Genomic DNA, 20,470 nt, shown 5'->3' with positions numbered 1-20,470 from the left:
ACAAAGTCCTAAAATATGAATACAAATCCTTTTGGTTAATTAAAATAGGAATATATATATATATATATATATATATATATATATATATATATATATATATATATATATGTATGTATGTATGTATGTATGTATGTATGTATGTATGTATGTATATGTATGTATATGTATATATATATATATATATATATATATATATATATATATATTTATTTATTTGTACTGAGCAGCATTGTGGCCCCTTTCTAAGAAATAAACGTCAATACAGAAATAATTTCCTCAACATTTTGCAATTATCAGATATTCCGCCTATCAGCAAGAGTTCATCTTTTTAGAACACATATGTAAATCAATGAAGTGCATTTCCTTCCTGTCTAAAAAATTATAGCATACCAGGGAAAACCCTTGAATATTATTTTTGACAGGCTAACTTTCCATGAGCATGGAACCATGACAGAAGGTTTATTTTGCAACTCCTCATATCCAGTTATGAGATGGTACCATTCTAAATTAAACCATTAGCAGATACTTAAACATATGACACATTCTATGACTATACATGGTTCCCCCCCCCAGACACAATTTCTGTAGTTCTTTGACTAGAGAGCTTAACAATTGTTCATATAAAACCGGCTTCTTGTGAATCTGCAAAGACCAACAAACATGGTTATATTTGTTTTCCTCAGACTCTTCCTGTTTCTATGTTGAGCTACAAAGTCACTATCCAAATATAAAGTACTAGTTTGGGTCAAGTACCTTCTTGAACATGGCCTTAAAGAAGCAATCCAATATTGCAAAGTGAAGTCTGCTACTTCCCAGTATTCTTTCCTTTCCAGGAGGAATTTACAGATTTTCCTGGGATTTTTTATATTCAGACATATACTTTACTGCGGAATTAAATCTACTTCCTATGATCACCTATCCCAGGCCTTTTCAACCTTTTCACCCATTGTACCACTTTTAGGATATAGCAACATCCGAGTACCACTAGTCGTCTAGGAAGGTGTCAAAAACTTGATGACCAAAAAAAAAAAAAGCAACAAAGTGATGCTGGGTGGTTGCAGCAGGTTTTGGTCACTTCACATGATCCTGGGACACTGTGACCATCATAAATATGAATCAGTTGCCAAGCATCTGAATGTAAATCACAAGACCCTGGAGAGGCTGCAACATTCCAGCTGATCGGTGCTTCTTCTGGGCTCAGCAGAAGCACCAGGATCAGCACCAAGCTCCAGCTGGAGCCTGGCGCTGATCCTGGCACTTCCACTGAGCTCTGACAGCCCTGCAGCTCCAGCCATCTCTTGCTCAGGCTTGTGCGGTGTTGCCAACGGTTCAGCTCATTCCCCTCCCCTGCTACCACTTTTCTAGGATGGTTGCGTACCACCTGCCAGGTACCCATACCACTGGTTGAAAAGCCCTGACTTATCCTATTATGTGCATTATCTGGAAAAAGGAACCTGTTGGGGAGAGAAGATCAGTGCATTCCCCGGCAAAAACACTCTTTGCATAGGCTAAACCCACAATCCTTATAGCCGCAGTTTTCCTGCCTTACTTCGTCCGCCAGTGATGCAGTCTTGGAATGGCAAGTGGTCACAGTTGCATGGTTCCAAAGCAGCAGGTCATGCATAGGAGCCCCAACGATCTTACTGCGCCCAATCACTACTGCTTTTTTGCCTGCTACTTGAACACCTGAAATGCAGAATCCAGAATTCACATTCACATTGCAAAAGCTGTGCTGCTCTGTTCAGTCTATGGTCCATCTCTGGCTTACAAAAAGCCCCCCCAAAGCCCCCAAATTATGCTTTTATTGAGGCATATATCTGTTCAGCTCCATGCAGTTGGGCAAGATCAAAAAAACAAGAACTACAGAGATTTCAGTAAGGTCTCTTTGATGCTAGTCTGGGGATAAATACAGAATCTTGAAAATTGCAATAGAGGTTTTCTAGCCCTATTTATAGGAATTAATTAAGGCAGTGTGTCTTTTAATGTTTTCACATATTTCTTCCAACATTTTATTTAATTTTCACATTTCTGAACTGCCTATCCCTCTCAAAGAGGGAATAATTCTCTTCACTTGGGCTAAGTTGCCACTTATGATAAGGCATCAACTGACTTGCCCACTCAAATGTTTATGTCTGTTTTTTTCTTTCATTCCTTTTCCAGCTTCCCCATAATCACTCATAGTACCTAAAGTGTATCCCTGGCTCTTGTGAAGCAAGACCCATCCTTTTATTGCTCACCTGTTTGCCTGATAAGTTCCATGCATCCTTTGGGTGTGCAAGGAATGAAGCAGTTGCTGAGGTCACCACGTGACAGCTTCCCTGCATTAATACTGCTCAAGCTAAAAAGTAAAAAGCAAAACAGCTGAATTAGCAGTCCCTGAAATTTTATCTTCCCATCTAAACCTTTGTAGATGGCTCTGAATTTTCTTTCTTCCCCTCTAAGTTTTTGTAGGGGAGAAATTACAAGAAACCTTGTGGCGTATTAAATAGTGTTATCACTGAATTAGAAAGACTGATGGTCTAACTTACTTTAATGCACTTTTTTGTGCTCTTGTGGAAACATATGTTCATAACAAAATATGGTGAATTTTTAAATTATCTTCCTTACAATTTAATAACAGTTAGTTTGCTGTAGGCTAAAAACTAGGAGACAAAGATTACTAGTCCCACCTTAGGCACAAAGCCAGCTATGTAATATTGGGCCAATCATTCTCTCTCAGCTGAAGGAAGAAAGCAACGGCAAACAGAAGTTATTAAAGCTAAACTTCTGACGATCTTCTGCCCGAATGTTTACTTATACTATTAAAGTTTTCTTCCTGTGAGAATAAAAGCAAAGTGGAAACCTAACATATATATTAGCGACTGGACACTTTTAACAGCAGCCAGAAAATTAATTTGGTTTTCTTTAATATAACGTTTTCCAGACTCGACAACTTTAAGATGTGTGGACTTCAACTCCCAGAATTTCCTAGCTGGCATTTGATGTTCAAATCCACAAATTTTAAAGCTGCCAAGTTTGAAAAACACTGCTTTAGTGTAGTCCTTCCCCAACTGGCCCTCCAGATGTTTTGGGACTATAACTCCCAACAAGAGAATGTTATCCCCAAGTAAATTAACATGCATATCATACCCATCGACATCTTTCTCAGGTGCCACAGCATTGGTTATTTTCTCTGTGTTGATGGGCTTGTTTGAATCCAGAGGCAATTGCACTATAAACCCGTGGATGGCAGGGTCTTCATTCAAATTGTTAATGCATTTGAGCACCTGCATGTTTATAGGAATGGTGAACAGAAGGGAGAAGCCAGTTGAGAGGTAATGCTAAACAAACCACAGAAGACTTCCTGATTTTTTTCAGCCACTCTTGCTAGCAAGAGGCATCAAGTATGAGTGATAGTGTTGGGGGCACAGGAACAGTTCTCAGCCCCAACAAACCAGAATTATTCTCAAAATTACCTCATAATTATGAATGGATCCAAATGAAGTGTTAGGACTATTCATATAACCTGCTAAACCACAAGTGTCCAAACGTTTTGCTTACCTGGGCTGCATTAGATGAAGAGGAATTGTCTTGGGCCTCTTATAAAATACATAATATATTTAATGTATATAAATCACACAATATTAAACATTTATGATTTGTGGGGTGAGACTACTACCTGTCCAGGATTGCATACAGGCTGTGAGCCATGGGTTGGATGTGCCTGCACTAAACCAAAGTCAAACAGCAACCTAGTAGGTTATGTCAATCCAGCTATGGTTTGTAAACATTTCACAGTTCATGGTACTGATCACAACCTTCCTGGTTCACATTTGGAATCTCTTGAAATATGGTTGTTATGGAGAACAGGACCATTTACTGTATGAGATTATAAATAAGTTATTCCTTGCCACCGGCTCTGGGCTATTAAGTACTCTATCATTTTAGCTTATCTTTGGGGTTTTTTTTCCTTTTCCCTAAAAAAGTGAGCATACTTCTGAACAATATCCAGGCTTGTAACCATCCACCTAATGATGGTTCTGGAATCATCATTAGTTGATTATTATTAGAGGTTCTTGGGGTTGGTATTGTATACTTTTCATTTATTATTTTTAATTAACTGAATCATTTCAAAATGAAGCAGTGTACACAAGGTTTATGACCGAGTTCAATGTGTCCACATAACCAACCATGGTTTATTCACGAGTACATAAGTAGGAACAATGATTTGACATGACAAGCTATTTTTAGCCATGGTTTCTGCCTAGTAATTTTTTTAAGAAGTTCCCAAATAAAAATGTTAAATTTAGACACCGAAGGTAGCTAATGTTAGAAAGAAAACAATCATTTCAACAAATAGTTCAGATTGTTTCAACAATACAGATTTCCAAGGGGCAACAGAAGACACATTACCAGGTGAGGCTGATGTGATAGCATACAGCTGATGCATACATGTCTTAAAACAGAGGTCTTCAAACTTGGCCCTTTTATGACTTGTGGACTTCAACTCCCAGAATTCCTCACCCAGTGTGCCTGGCTGAAGGACTCTGGGAATTGAAGTCCACAAGTCATAAAAGGGCCAAGTTTGAAGACTCCTGTCTTAAAATGAACTGGATTACCTCAGCTTCTGTAGCAGTGTTTGGCAGCTTGATGTGATTGGCATTGATCCCGATCTGAGAAAACAAAATGCCAAATAAATGACAGAGTTTATGAACTGAGACATGATCAGATGAAGGTTAAAGAGTCTCATTTTGCAAGCTTTATAATGTTCCTCATGCAGAGTTCAAAAAAGGTACATAGTAGGAGGTTAAAATGTTCATTGGGCAAAGGCAGGAAAATGTATTCCTCGGTTGTCTAGCAACCAGGCAACTTTCTTGTCACACTGCAAAGCACAGTTTCATCATCTGTCATTGTAGTACAGTGTGGGAAAATAAAAAATAATCATGCGTTCAATTCTGGCCTTGAATCAGAAATAAAAACAAATTATGTACATACCTGTATATATGTGTGTATACTCCTTTACAGTAGCTTTAGAGCAATTAGCAATTGCCCTTGTGCAAATTTGCAAATTATCCTTAGCTACCACAACAGTTCTCCACAACAGGCTACTTATCCTAACTTTGTACAGCTGAAGACCATTCTCACCAAGTCTTTCCACCAGGAGAAGGGAAGAACCTGCACAGCATGGTTCTTCAAACTTGGCCCTTTTATGACTTGTGGACTTCAACTCCCAGAATTCCTCACCCAGGCATGCTGGCTGAGGAATTCTAGGAGTTGGAAGTCCACAAATCATAAAAAGGCCAAGTTTGAAGACCCCTGCTCTGCAGACTTTCTACTACTACACAGTTTCCACATGTTGCTTTTCAAATGGAAGGAGCACCCCAACATTATTTCCTGGGTTACAGACTGCCTGTCTGTCTATCATCTGTCTATCTGTCTATCATCTATCATCTATCCGTCCATCCATCTAAAATTTTTAATAAAGCAAAAGCCATAAGAGAAAATAATGAGAATAAAGAAAAATAGTGAATAATGAGAAAATAGAAAAACAAAGGAGAGTTTCTAAAGAAATGGCTTCCAATTTCCTTAATAGTGGTTATAATTTATATTTTACCACCTATCTAAATTTACATACAATTTCCTTCTTTCCATAAACTTCCCTTTCTAATCTTCAAACCCATAGTTTTTCTCTTTTCAGCAAAAAATCTAAAAGAGGTTTGCAGTCACTAATAAATGTAGTTGTTGATCTTTCTCTAATCAAACAAGTTAATGTTGCCATTTTTGCTAGTTCTGTCATCTTCGCCAACCATCCCTCCACTGTGGGTATTTCATAATCTTTCCATTTTTGCACATATAGCAGCAATTATATATAAACATAATCTTCCAGTGCTCTTTTGTAATTGACTATCCATTAATCCTAATAAGAAAAGTTATGGTTACAATTACAGATTACAGTTGGAAACTATATATCTCAATTTCTCTACTTGAAGCCAAATTCACAAATAGGAACAAAATGTTTCATTTAATCGAATGCTGTGAAAAGCAGAATTACCTCAGCGGCAGCCTTCAGCTTCATGCTAATGTAGAGATTTGAATCATCCCGGTCACCAACCTTTGGGGGAAATAAATCAAATTATTTTATAAGCCAGGGATCCCCTACCCCTGGGCCTCGGCTCACTACTGGGTCGTGGCTTGTTCAGAACTGGGCTGCATGACCAACTTGCTGGTGCATGCATGCAGCTCAACTTGCGTGAGCAGCGGGCTGGTACACACATGTGCAGCTTGACTTGCGCGAGTCGGTTCCCCTCTTCCCCCCCCCACTGGACCGCCAAGCCTCAAAGGTTGAGGACCACTGTTATAAGCCTTTCATCCTTTCATCCATTCTACTGAAGATTAAATGTATAGAAAGTGTTTCAAAGTTGAAGGGTTCTAATGATGACTTCAAAACATTTTGCACAATTCTAGGATATATTTCTTTATCCTAGATTATTGTTTACTCTTCCAAGAAATTGTTTTTTGCCAAAACAGAACAAAATGATACTAATAATATGTTATATTGCTCCAAAGTCCCTTTTCATCTTAATCTGTTACTTTAATGATAGCTGGAAAACAATTTTGCGTACAGTACAATGTAAAGAATAACATGTGTCATTAATCTCATAATAATGATAACGTTTCCACATAAGCAAATTTCTGGGTTATCTGTTTATTAAATTTTTATTCCACCTTTAATCCTTTATAAATAACTAGGCAGTGAGCATAGCTAATACTCCTTCTTCCTACTTTTCCCACAAAACAAGCATGTGAGGTGGGTTGGGCTGAGAGTGTGTGTGTGTGAGTGAGAGAGAGTGACTGGCCCAGTTGTCTTCATGCGTAAGGTGGGTCTAGAACTCACAATCTCTTGATTTCTAGGCCAGCACCTCAACCACGACACCTATGCCTAAAGTTTTCTCTCAATTGGATTTAATGGTCTTTTTGAGCAAAGCCACATTGTACCAATTATATTTTCACTGCTGCACTAGCTCAACTGGGATCTTGTATCTGCCTTAGAAGATACAAACTTTGTTCTTTCTTACAGGGGAATTCTTTAGTGTACTTAACTGGAATATGGCAGACTTTAAAACCTTCACTCTAAATATGAATATATTCATATTTTTAAGCTAAAAAGCCATTTTACAAGGGTGTTAGTAATGTACAAGACAATGTCTTCCTCAAACTGAGCTCACTGTGACTTTACAGACACATGCAAGTAGCATAAATAGAAGATAAAAGAAATAAAACGTTTGGTACTATGAAAGGTTTCTTGGATACTTTCTCCTGTTTTAACTTGCATCTAAAATTATAAGATATGGCACTAAGGTTGTGCAGAACATTGAATTCAAAGAGGGAAAAGGCACTTTGGAGCATGCAGAAGCATTCATGTAGCATCTCTTGGCAAACCTTTAAAGTAGATGCATCTTTTTCTGGAACAATGTAGCTGTTTTTCTGGCTACAGTGTAATCCCAGCAGTTTTAAGGACTTGCTGACAGATACTACATGAGCATCCCTGCATGCTCTGAAGTTCCCTTTTCTCCTTTGAATTCAGAGTTTGCACACTTCCAGAAAAATTCTCTCTCTGGATGCAGTTGCCATTCCCTATAAAGTTTTCATAATTCACAGACATATTAAATTGTGTTGTCAACAATTTGCTGTTATATAGACCCTTCATTGTACAAAGAAAGATTCATTTGAGTTGTTATTGATTGAAAAGGCTATGGAATAGCTCTAAGGTGCTATAAAACAACAGTGCACCAAAACTACTACAGATAGTCCTTGACTTAAAACTATTCATTTAGTGACCAAGTTACAATGGAGAAAAGTGTCTGGTCCTCACAGTTATGACTGTTGCATTGCCTCCAGTCACATGATCAAAATTCAGGTGCTTGTATTTATGATGGTTGCAGTATCCCGGGTTCACTTGATTCACATTTGTGACTTTCCTAGTCGGGTTTTGGCAAACAAAGTCAATGGGAGAAACCAGACTCACTTAACAACCATATGGTTTGCTTAATGACCCTGGTAATTTGTTTAACAACTCCAACATAAAGATTGTAATACTGAGTGTGACTCACTTAACCACCTCACTTAGGGGGAGAAGTTCCACTCCCAACTGTGCCCATAAGTCAAAGACTACCTGTATATGCTTGGCTTGACTATATATATAGAGAGAGAGCCCTTACCTGCAGAATAGCAAGGCCTGGCCTGAAACCAGGAGCTTTTGCTTTCATTTCTGTAACTTGGTTCTTCAGCCGCTCCCTTACTTGGCTAGAAAGAAGAGGTGGGAAAGAGAAAGCAAACATTAGATTAAAAAATTGGAAGTGGGATCTAGTTCCAAAGACAAGCCCAAGATTTAAATTTGCACCATTTAGTTTTCCCATTTTTAGTTCCCAGTTCCACAAATATATTATTTATTTATTTATTTATTTATTTATTTATTTATTTATTTATTTATTTATTTTATTTGTATACTGCCCTTCTCCCGAAGGACTCAGGGCGGTGAACAGGGCAGTACATGTTAAAATACAAAATACAAAAATTAAAAGAGATTAAACAAAATGCCCACAACTCTTACAATAAGTTAAAACACATTAAAAATAAGTTAAAACACATTAATAAAACCCAACCCCATCCCATCAGGCCAGGCCAGCTTGTTCGAAGAGGTAAGTCTTGACCAGAATGAAGAAAGGGGAAGAAATGCATCAACTGCCGAAGTAAAAATGATTGGCCAACTTTCATTTCTTTGCTCATAAAATGTCACAAAGTATCACTCATCAATGGTGCAAGTCAACAGTGCAATTGTGAAGGGATGCAGTTGCCTAAAATGACGTGAAGTCTAACGAGGAACAATTATTAAAGGCAGTTTTAAAAACTGATGTGTTTACTGGCCAGCTGACATATTTATCAATAAAGGAGAATATTTGTAGCTCAGGGTTGAAATGAGAGGTCCTTCCTGCTCTGCGAGCTTGGCTGTTTTCTTGCAGAGGTTTCATTACCTAAAATAGGTGACATCATCAGTGGTAATAAGCAGTGGGGTTTGTATGTATTTAACCATGCAAAAGAGACAGTTAAGCCAAAAACAGAACAAAAAGACTTCCTCACCAGCAATCAGCACCCAGATGGCCATAGATTAACTCCAAGATTAACAATACCCCCCAATAAAGGAACTGTCAAACAGCCCAAACAAAGAACCACCCCCACCAACACTGACAGGGGAAGCCACTACTAGAGTATAAAATGAGAGCAAAAGCTACTCCTTACTACACTGATGATGTTGCCTAGTTTGGATAATGAAACATCTGCAAAAAACAACAACAACAACCAAGATCAGAGAGCACAAAGGACCCCTCAGGACCATTGTATGACCTGGATCTGAGACAGTTTGAAAAGAAACATCAACAAAATGTTACTGTTGCTATTTATTATTTACAATATATGTCTGTTGATTTTACAAAGTTACATAATATCCTATGAGGAAGGTGACAGACCCAAAGGAGTTTTAACAATAACTGCGATTTGAGTCCAGCCATCAATATTTTTCTTGTACAAAAAAATATTATGCAACAGTATTTCTTATGTTTAATAATTAGGTGGAAAATATTTAGTTTAGAGCAGGGGTGACAATTGATTTGCCCAAGGAGGCACATGAGAAAATGGGATTGTGGAGGGCCAAACCAATTGGCTGAACTTAATTCTGCTCAATATTAATTTTATTGCTTTTTAAAAAGTAGTAAATTATATGGTTTTGATTAACTGCTACTGGTAAGAATATATATTATGTCTTATTTACATTTGATTTCTAATTTCTGATTGCCCTCCCACAGGCTGGACAGGGATAGGAAAAGGGCTGGATTGGGCCCAGGGACTGTAAAATGCCCAGGTCTGGTTTATTTTTTATTTTTTAATTCCATTTATATCCCGCCCTTCTCCGAAGACTCAGGGCGGCTTTCAAGCTTAGCAGTAGCCTTCATTCTATGTATATGCCTGCTTATTAGGGCTTTCACACCCCCCCCCCCCAGCGGCATTATTACAAAGTCAGCTTAATTGCCCCCAACAATCTGGGTCCTCATTAACTGAAGAAGAAAGTGAAACTGACCAGTTGCTACTGTACATCATTTACTACCATACACTCTCCTCTAATAAAATTAACAATCATCACTTTTCAGTGCCATCTGGTGAACCCAGAGCGCAACTGCAAATAACATTTTTTCTTAACGTTGTTTGAAAGACCAGTAGAACTTAATAATTCTCTGCTACAGATGTTGCATTAAGCCAGGTTCTGCTTAATCATTTATTCCTGAGCTAGAATTGACTGACTTTATTTGTGATGGAAAATCATAACCCATGTTTTGGTAAAATACAAGCGCTGTAACATCTTATAATATCACCCCCACCCCCACACACACCCTCCAATTTGAAGTAATGCAACACATGAAGCCAGTTATTATTTGCTTAAATAGTTGTCAAGATTTGAGAAGGCAACTTTCTATGCATCATAAAATGTTACTAACAGGGATTGGAGAAAGAGGTTTTAAATATTTGATGCTGCTTATGCAGGGCCTATGTCAGATTTTACACAGGTACAAAAATAAATCAACTCTGCACTCATAAAACTGCATCCTGAATCCAAAACTTCAGAGACTTGAAGCAATGAAGGAAGTGGCTTAATTGCAGACACAAAAGTAGACCCGTATTTACGAAGATCTGCTTGTTCTGGAACACAAATATTAAGTCCAATATGCATGCTAGCTTGGGCTTGAACCCCTAATATTTTTCCTGTCATCTTTTGGAGTCAATGGACTTTTGGCCATTCTTTCCTGAGGCAGTTCAGAACTTACACAGTAGATCTCCTTGATCTACTGATGTTTCCACATGATACTCTTTTAGTGATTTTTTTTTCTTCAAAATTAAGTTTACCTAATTTCCTCCCCTGGTAGGACTTGATTTCTAGCTATCTTTGTCTTAATTTTCTTTCGACATTGGCATTTGAAATAATGCCAGTCATCCTTCTAATCTCCCATAATGCCTATAATGATGCTGTGGCATTTTCTCTTGCTTTTCATTAATGAAACTACAGATTAAGTCACAGGGTAAAAAAATACATAAGTACCGGTAAAATAAATCGGGAACAGAGGTCAGAGGGGAAAAAAGCCATATCAACAAACAAAGGGGTTATTTTGGGTGAACCAAAATCCACGATCTCCATAAATTTTTCCTAATGTTCCAAATACTTGTTTTTCATGGCAACATTTGAGATAGCCCTGTAAGAAGTTAACATCTCTGTTAGCTTTAATTTCACAATATTTAGTTTATTGATTATGTGTCATCAAACCAGTTTCGACTTTTGCTGATCAAATAGATTTAGTAATTTCCACTGGATAACAGAGCTGAGTGCTATGGACATCTCTTCTAACAGTTAATATTTCACCAAATCCCTCTCCGAGAATTCCATTACATCCACTTCAGCTTGTTGAGAGTTAATTCCCAGCTTTTTCTAACACCGGTAATCCTTGACTTACAACAGTTCTTTTAATGACTGTTCAAAGTTACAATGGCACTGAAAAAAGTGACTTATGACCATTTTTCACACTTAAGACCACTGCTGGATCCCTATAACCTTGTGATCAAAATTTGGATGCTTGGCAACTGATTTATATTTATGACAGTTGCAGCATCCTGGGGTCATGTGATCCCCTTTTGTGACCTTCTGACAAGCAAAGTCAATGGGGAAACCAGATTCACTTAACAACCATGTTACTAATTTAACAACTGCAGTGATTCACTTATCAGCAGTGGCAAGAAAGATTATAAAGAGGGGCAAAACTCACTTAACAAATGTCTTGCTTAGCAACTTCTGGTCATAAGTTGAGGACTACCTGTACTGCAGATCATAAAATATTTTTTGTCATCCAAATGTGTTTTTTTCATATGTACTAAGTAGCAAAATTTCTATTACTGCATTCTGCTTAATAAATGTAAAGTGATTTTAAAATGCACCTAAGCTGGGTATAAAGGGTCTGATGAAATTAATTTGCAAATCAAGCAAATTAATTTAGCACCTGTAATTTATGTTCCCAAATGAACGGATAGGGATATGCGATGTTTGCACAGAATTCCTGTTAAGTGGCAAGTAAAATAACTGTTTTATTATTTAAATATGTAGACTTTAGTTTAAGAAACCCAGATTCAGAATGAAATAAATGTAGTTAAACCCATTTTGCCCAATGGGTTTATTACATCTTAAACTCCTAATTTAAATAATTTAATTATTACACTGCAATTAGTCTTTTCATCTTACAAGAGTATTAAAGAGTTCAGTGATAGGATTCACACATCACAGTAAGTCACAATAGATTAATTTATTTTCATTTTAGCAAATTGCTTAGAAACACAGCCAATATGATTAATGACAGGGAATCCCAAACTTTCTGACTGCTGGACAGTTTTAGATTTTTGATCCTCTTCCAAATAACTGCTGAGGATCTTGCAGGTACAAAAAATGGCTTTCCTGAGGCATCTAAGAAGTTAAAAGTGAGAAATCATCACAATTTTACGGGCCATACTCTCCAGATCCCCCTCCTGATTCTGCTTCCCTTTGTCTGTTTCCTGGGCAGATAGGCTCCCATCCAAACTAAGCAATGCTTACATCCACTTATCATTTTCATATCTCAAAAAAAACCCTATGGTGCCTGTAAGAGTTCTTGAAAATAGAGGTTGGCTGGCACTAATAATGCCATATTCCCTTCTTAACGTAAAAAAGAAAGAAAGGAGCCTGGTGGGGACTGGGTTTAGGTTACTATACTGTCTTGCAATCTATCTACTACTACTATTGTCCTGTTGGATTGCAATCTGCAATTGGACAAAATGGTGTATCACTGGGCAACATTTTTTGAATCAGCATAACTCAAATGGGGTAACTTACAGAAATGTGTCCCAAATTTGGGATCCACAGCAAATTTGGGGCTGCTTCAAGTGTTTCTACATGGCTGCAATCACGTTTGTAATTGCCAGAGCTTTCTGCCAGCTTCCTACAGTCAACATCACTGGAAAAGCTGGCAGGAAGTCAGAAGTCCTTCCCACTCTCACTGCTTTTTGCCCACCCGTGGTCATTCTGTTTCTCTATTTAGGTAAGGAAAAATCTCTCAGACAAAGACCCAACAATAATTGGGTTGTCTAGTTTTCTATAATAAAGAACAACTTAGATACATTTTAATGTTAAAGTATGCAGGAATGCAGCCAAATGTGGCTTATTCAAAAAACAGTGGCTAAAAAAATCATGATTTAGCACAATCTGAGATTTAAGACAATGCTGCTTGTAGATCAGGACTTTTCAACCTTTTCACCCATTGTACCACTTTTAGGATGTGGCAACATCCAAATACCACCAGTTGCCTAGCAAGGTGTCAAAAACTTGATGACAAAAAAAATGAAAAAAAATGATGAAGTACAGGTAGTCCTCGACTTACAACAGTTCGCGTAGTGATTGTTTGAAGTTACAATGGCACTAAAAAACTGCACCCCAAGCCACAGCCGAGCAAGACACCCTGCCTGCCCACCTGGCGCTCTTCCTCCTGTCCAAGGTTTTCACTGTTGTGAGCATTTCTGTTGAGGATTAGTAGTGGGGGTGGGGTGGGGGGTGTTTGGTTTTTATTCCCCCCCTCTGCTGGGTGGTTGCAGCAGCTTTTGATCACTTCACATGACCCTGGGACACTGTGACCGTCATAAATATGAATCAGTTGCCAAGCTTCTGAATGTAAATCACAAGACCCTGGAGATGCTGCAACATTCCAGCTGATCGGCGCTTCTTCTGGGCTCAGAAGCGCCAGGATCAGCACCGAGCTCCAGCTGGAGCCTGGCGCTGATCCTGGCACTTCCACTGAGCTCTGAGAGCCCTGAAGAACCGCTGATCCTGGAGCTTTCGCTGAGCCCTAACAGTCTTGCAGCTCCAGCCATCTCTCGCTCAGGCTTGTGCGGTGCTGCCACTGGTTCAGCTCATTCCCCTCCACCGCTACCACTTTTCTAGGATGGTAGCGTACCACCTGCCAGGTGCCAATGTACCACAGGTGGTACCTGTACAACTGGTTGAAAAGCCCTGTTGTAGATTGCCTAGTGAGTTCTAGGGCTGAGAAAGGATTTGCTCTCCACTTATCCCAAGACCCAAGATTCACTATTCCACAATAGCTTTTGTTGGGCCATATTAAATGTTTGCAACAGCTTTCAATTCCAAAGGTCATTAAGAGAAGAGATTCATGTAGCTGCTTCATGTGCCAATTCAGCTAGAAAGGAAAATTCCACAGAATGTGTAAGAACAGAAACTTTTCCTTAAAACTTCATAGATAGCCTGGTCACACATAAGGGCTGTTTAATCAGTTGCACATGATCCTTATGAGTTCTAAACTCGTGATATCCTCCTCTAAAAAGCTTGGGAAGGAGAGAGATATCTAGATCCCTCCCTTCATGAAATCTGTCTGAAACAATATCACACAGTAACAACTGTGGTACAGGTACAACTCCCAAATCAGTGAAAAGGCAAGTGCATTTCTAAACAGTTTTGAATGAATAAATGGATCTACAAAGGAGCCAGGTGGGGAAAAGGAAAGATCACTGAGCATGAATTATTTGTAAAAATAATAAAGATGGAAAACAAACAAATGTAAACAAACAAACAAATAAATGCACTGAAGAGCATCACATTGGAACCTAGATCTTACATTGTAAAGATGATTCCATTTTAGATTATACTGAAATAACTTTATAGATCTTTCCTACTCGTGAAAAATTGTAGACTTTTGTTCTGTACCAGCCTGCTACCGGCCCTGCAGAAAAGGCAGAGACAACCCCTTTTTCAAGAAGGCAAGAGGCTGGAATTACGCCTGCCAAATTTATTGCAACAAAAACAAATGGAACAAGACAAACCAAGAAACAGGAGCTTTAAGAAACATGAACTATCCGAGCGGTTGCCTTCAGCAAACCAGCCCTCCCCACACATTCCCCTTATATAGAGTTCAGGGCGTGGCTTCTCTCTGCCTCCTTCCGAGAAGCCCCATTGCCTTCCTCTGTTTACTCCTAATTGACTGCCTCCTGCATCGAGCATCCTTGAACAGGGCCAGCTGTGGGTCATCTTCATCCACGCTGTCAGGCTCACACAGCTGGGTCTCCGTGGTGACCAAGTGGGAGGGGCCTGGCTCAGCAAGATCTTCAACCCCCTCAGCAAGGTCTTCAACACCCCCCTCCTCCTCCTCTGAGTCGTCCGACCCAACTGCCGAACCCACAGGCTGACCCTGAATCACAACACTTTTATCCTTCTTCTGTAAGGTAAGAAACCCACCCACACCTGAAAACTCGGTAATCCTGGTGAAAATCCAAAGAAGCCCCAAAGTAGCAGAATCGGTGTTCTTAACATTATTTCTGTTTGTGTGCAGAAAATGTGCTGCCTGAAGTGATAAAGAAATTTCCCTGGATATGTTTCTTAGTGTGATTTATTCAAAACAAAACTGGGACCTTTGCCAACCAGACATCTATACAGATGATTTTAAAAGCAGAGATCTGAAATTTGTAGCTTTCCTGATGCTGCTGGTCCAAATTCTCTTGGCCCAAGCCAACACAGACAATAAACGTGGAGTTCAACATCATATAAAGAACTAAAGATTCGCTACCTCTGCATTAAAACAATGAATGGATTTCAAAAGACAGCAAACATTTTGTGTCAGGTTCAGGATCAAGATATAAAATGTTAATCAATCATAGAACTCTGAGTTAACAAGCAATAAAGAAAGATAGCAAATCAAAGATATGCTTCAGAAAAAAATACTCAATAGGTCCCTCCTTCCCACAGTTTTAAAACTTAGTCCAAAGTTGGTGGGTGTTTCCTCAAAATGGCACCCATAAATATGATAGCACATATGGAGGCCTATCTTAATGACCATGATTAGATAACATCTAGAAATTAAGCACCATCTTTATGGGAATTGATCTGGGCTGGAAAGGCCTCCATTTACTTTTTTGGGGGAAAAATGTTACACTTACAATCCATAGCTTTATTTAGAAATGTGGTATTGAGACATTTTGACAGAGTACAGAAAACATATTCTTAAAAGTCCAATTTGTTTATATAGATATCTGAGAGCCAGTCTCTGTAGTAAATAACTGAGGTAGGAACCTGAACAAATTAGTCCTGCCTTAGTCATGAGGCCAGCTGGGTGACCTTGAGCCAGTCCCCTCTCTCAGCCCTAGGAAGGAGGCAATGGCAAACTATTTCTGAAAAATCTTGCCAGGAACACTGCATGGACTTGTTCAGGCAGTCATACAAGAATCAATACTGACTTGAAGGCACAAAAACAAAACAACATGCGTTGATATAGCATATACTCTACCCCGATTTCCATCATATGCCCCTTTGTTTCCAGGCAAGAAAGCAGGTTGCCACTACCTTCTTCCAGATGATTTTCCAACTTCCAGTCCAGCCCATTGTCCTGGGATATGCTGGTGCTCTCCCACCTAAATACTAACTTGTTTAGTTTAGCATTTTTGGGATCAACTAAGAATTGCCATCTACAATGAGACATCTACTCCCAGGTATATTCATTTTGTTATTCCAAGGTCAAGTGTAGCACCCAGATGAAATAAGCTGTATATCCCTGACATTCAAATTGGGCAGCTTCAGTCTTTTTTTTTAAGGGTCTTGTTCTGCAAACAATATTTTTTGCAATTATGCTATAACATAATAGGAAAGCATCAAAATTCTGTGAACCTGGCAGTTTAGCACCATAGCAAAACCTGTACAGGTTAACTGCCAGAAGCTGCTTATGCAAGCAACCTCCCAACCTATGCAGTGTTACAGAACAAACTTGCACAATAATTAGAAGTTCTCTTCCAAGAAACAGAGGAGGGGCAGAATTACAATTTGGAGTCAGAGAGTAGGCAATGGCTAACTGCCCAACCATTAAAGGTACAGGATTGGTGAGGGGGAAAATAACAGGCCTGTTTCCACTACTTGTCAGGTCATCTGTCAATTCATATCTTCTGTGCAAATCTTTCTGGTTTTAGGGATAATTTAATACTAAAATATTGTGCTGTAATTTTCTATGGAAATTACACAACCAATCTTTTGCACAACCAATCACTGCCGATGACAGGTCCCACCTCCCTAGAAGAAGTCACCTCAGCTCCCAAATAGGAGGAAACAACTTTTCCAAGATGGCACGGACCACAATGCACACACACACACAAATAAAAAACATGCTTTCTTATTAGAGCTCTAATAAGTTATATGCATATCTACGCATGATTTATTACCAGTTTTTCCTTTAATCCCAATGACACTTTCACCCCACTCCTTTCTTATTAGAGATGGCGTGCCTTTTATACAAAGTGGATGCAGTTGTCCCAAATACCAAGATTCAAGTGCCTGTTGAAATCCTGTCTCCTTTGCTGTGGTTAGGAGGTATAGTTCTACCCTCAGGGAAGAAAGGAGTAGCAAATCACCTTGTGATTTCAATACTGCTTCGGTTATGCTTCTTTCTAGGGCATTTTTACAGAGGGAAAAAAGAAGGAATCCTTAGAGAAGTCATTTGTATTACCAAAGCTACATATTGTGATTTTGATAGCCCATGTTCTAGAGTAATGCATTTTTATAAAATGACAATACACTGAATCATTAACTCCAAACACACATCACTTAAATGTGGTGAGAACACAGTGAACTATGTGCGACAACTACATCCTCTAACAAACTTCATAGATAAGTGGGCATGTGTATCTGCTCTACCACTCAGCCTTCTCAAATTTTGTGCATAAACGATCCAGCATGATTCTGTTTGCAAAGAGCAAGTGAGAAAAAAGAGCTCTCTAAGGCATTCTAGAGTCCGAGAGTGAACAAATCAAATTTATCAAGGTGGAGAAGGTAATACTAGGCTAGAAATGATTAAGGTAGGAAAAACAACTTTTCATGTTCCTGTGCCATATGTATATGCCTCAGTAGGAAGAGAGCCAATCCTGATCCACACTTTCTCATAGGTGATGTTGGTTGGGTTCACTCATTATTGTAAGCCATAATGTGGTTTGGTTCTGGTGTAGAGCACTGTGACAACTCTAACAGTTATTCAGCAGGCCATAATTAAGCAAACAGTGGCATGATATGCACAAAAAGTCAATGTCACTAGTTGAGCTTCCTCACAACTAACTGTTCTTCCCAACTAACTTCAATTGTTCAAATGACTGCCCTTTGAGTCAATCATCCACAAAATAAAATTGTGAACAGGTCAGCTGATGGATGAGCAAAACACAAACCAACTTGTCTCTGATAAAGTGGAATTAATGCAGGGACTCCAAGCTAGTGCTGATCCCCACATCCTTTTTTTGAAAAACATCTACACGGAAGCTCATTTAATTCAATACGATTTACCTCTAAGCAGAGATTAATAAGATCACACTGCGTTAGACTGGACTGTAAATTTAGGATTCTTAGATTTCGTTGTTCTCATAAGCCCATTCTTCTCCATCATACCTATATACAGGTACTAGATAACAACCCAAGTATACCATATGACATGTCTACGGTGTTGCCGCCCTGCCAAATCAGGAAAGTCCCCCGCTACCCCTTTGTTTGCAAAAAATAAAATAAAAAAAATACAGATATCAGCGTGAATCTTCAACCCCAAATCTGTGCACCGAGGGGATGGAAGGGACTTACGCGGAAACGGTTTTCCCACTGATGATCTCCGCGGAAGGCATGGCGATTCGCCTGACAACTGCAGTCCTTGCGCTAAAAGAGGCTTCGATGGTGTCAGGCAGGAGTTCAAAAACCCCCGGGACCCTCCTCCCTCCGCGCGCTACCCACGTGGCTGCAAACTTTGCACTCGCTCCCGGGGCGCGAGTTCCCTCGGACAGCCAACCCGAGACGTCCTCCGCGCCCCCCCCCTTCCGCCGGGGGAGGGGAAAGAGGAGGAGATGGACCCAGCCTAAGCAGGAACTAACTTCTTCGGCGCGCGCGCATGAAGGTCCCGGACCACCCCTTTGCTGTGAGGCATCCAGGAGGGGCGTCGCCCTCCCCAGACGGTTCGCGTCGTCTCCTGCTCCTCCTGAGTAGGTGGAGCGATCGTTCCCCTAGTGCAGGGGTCGGCAACCTCGGCTCTTTTATGACTCGTGGACTTCAACTCCCAGAATTCCTGAGCCAGCTATGCTGGCTCAGGAATTCTGGGAGTTGAAGTCCACGAGTCATAAAAGAGCCGAGGTTGCCGACCCCTGCCCTAGTGAAAAAGCGGACTGAGAAATGCAAAGCTTAGTGAGGAAAGCAGGGTCTGTTTGTCTCTTGGGCACCTTTTACCTAGAAGTAAACATGCTGTTTACAGATGCTTTTTGGGCATCATTTGAAAACTGACAGGCTTCAATTTTTCGGGAGCAGATTACGTAAAATTCCCCACATGGGGAATCTGATTGCACAATTTGTTTTGCAGATACATCAGGAAATCTCTCTCTCTCTCTCTCTCTCTCTCTCTCTCTCACACACACACACACACACACACACGCACGCAGAGAGAGACAAACACACACACACACACACACACACACACACACAGAGAGAGAGAGAGAGAGACAGACAGACAGACAGACAGACAGACAAACACACACACACCACACAGAAACCCCTGAAAACACTAGGGTAAAGTTACTTTCACTTAAAAATAAAGTCCCCTTTGAGTTTAATTGTTGGAGATTTCTATATAATTTTGTTTGGCAATATCCCAGAAGAAAGTACTGTAATGACAAACAGGTTTTGGTATTATAGTACCTTTTGCTATTACAGTACTACGGTATCTTTTTAAAAATTACCTAGTCTGGTGGTTTCCTAGTGGCTTCCCATTTTAAGCAGTAAGGAAAGCTCTTAAGACTTGTTGCACCAAGACAGGGGATGACCAGATATGAGTGCATTTAACTAAGGAATTCCACCTGCTGATTTTAAGCAGACACAATCTCAGCCTAACCTGTACCAGGACAGCAGTATCAGTGGGCGTAAAATGAGCAAGGTGGAAGCCCCATTTCTTTCTACAGGTGTGCAACTGCACAAGTACCAAAGGAGCAAGCTTCCTTCCCGATCATTGTCATGATGTCTGTCAGATACACCCATCCCACCCTGCTGCTGACCACGTCTATTATGGGGATAAATGAAGACAGAATAGATCTCTTGTGTAAACCAATTTCAGTTTCTGGAGAATAAGGATATTAATTAATTAAACAGGTAGAAGCCTACTCAGATTTTTATGATCAGTCAGGTTACTTAGACCAGGGGTCCCCAACCCCCGGTCCGTGGACTGGTACTAGGCTGTGGCATGCTAGCAACCAGGCCGCACAAACAAGCAAAGCCCCATCCATGGGATGCAGGCAGCACACAAAACCACACACTCTCTGGTCCACGGAAAAACCTTTCTCCACGGAACCGGTCCCTGGTGCCCAAAAG

The 20,470-nt window shown here is 39.7% G+C and overlaps 1 protein-coding gene across 1 annotated transcript in view; it reads right to left on the bottom strand.

Annotated features, from left to right (window-relative positions):
* Positions 1–18,954, bottom strand: part of MTHFD1 (methylenetetrahydrofolate dehydrogenase, cyclohydrolase and formyltetrahydrofolate synthetase 1) — a 64,481-nt gene extending 45,527 nt beyond the window's left edge. The window contains exons 1-7 of the mRNA XM_081344804.1: positions 18,707–18,954; positions 8,199–8,283; positions 6,032–6,091; positions 4,599–4,652; positions 3,130–3,266; positions 2,238–2,338; positions 1,550–1,686 (exon numbers count right to left, since the gene is read on the bottom strand). Coding sequence (XP_081200930.1) covers positions 1,550–1,686; positions 2,238–2,338; positions 3,130–3,266; positions 4,599–4,652; positions 6,032–6,091; positions 8,199–8,283; positions 18,707–18,747 — 615 coding nt within the window. The 5' untranslated portion in view covers positions 18,748–18,954. The remainder of the gene's footprint in view (positions 1–1,549; positions 1,687–2,237; positions 2,339–3,129; positions 3,267–4,598; positions 4,653–6,031; positions 6,092–8,198; positions 8,284–18,706) is intronic.
* Between the last annotated feature and the right edge of the window lie 1,516 nt (positions 18,955–20,470).

This window comes from Vipera berus (genome assembly GCF_964194415.1).
Source record: "Vipera berus genome assembly, chromosome: 1".
Classification (NCBI taxonomy): Eukaryota; Metazoa; Chordata; class Lepidosauria; order Squamata; family Viperidae; genus Vipera; species Vipera berus.
Note: the sequence above shows the minus strand (reverse complement) of the source record. Positions and strands in the feature narration are given on the sequence as shown.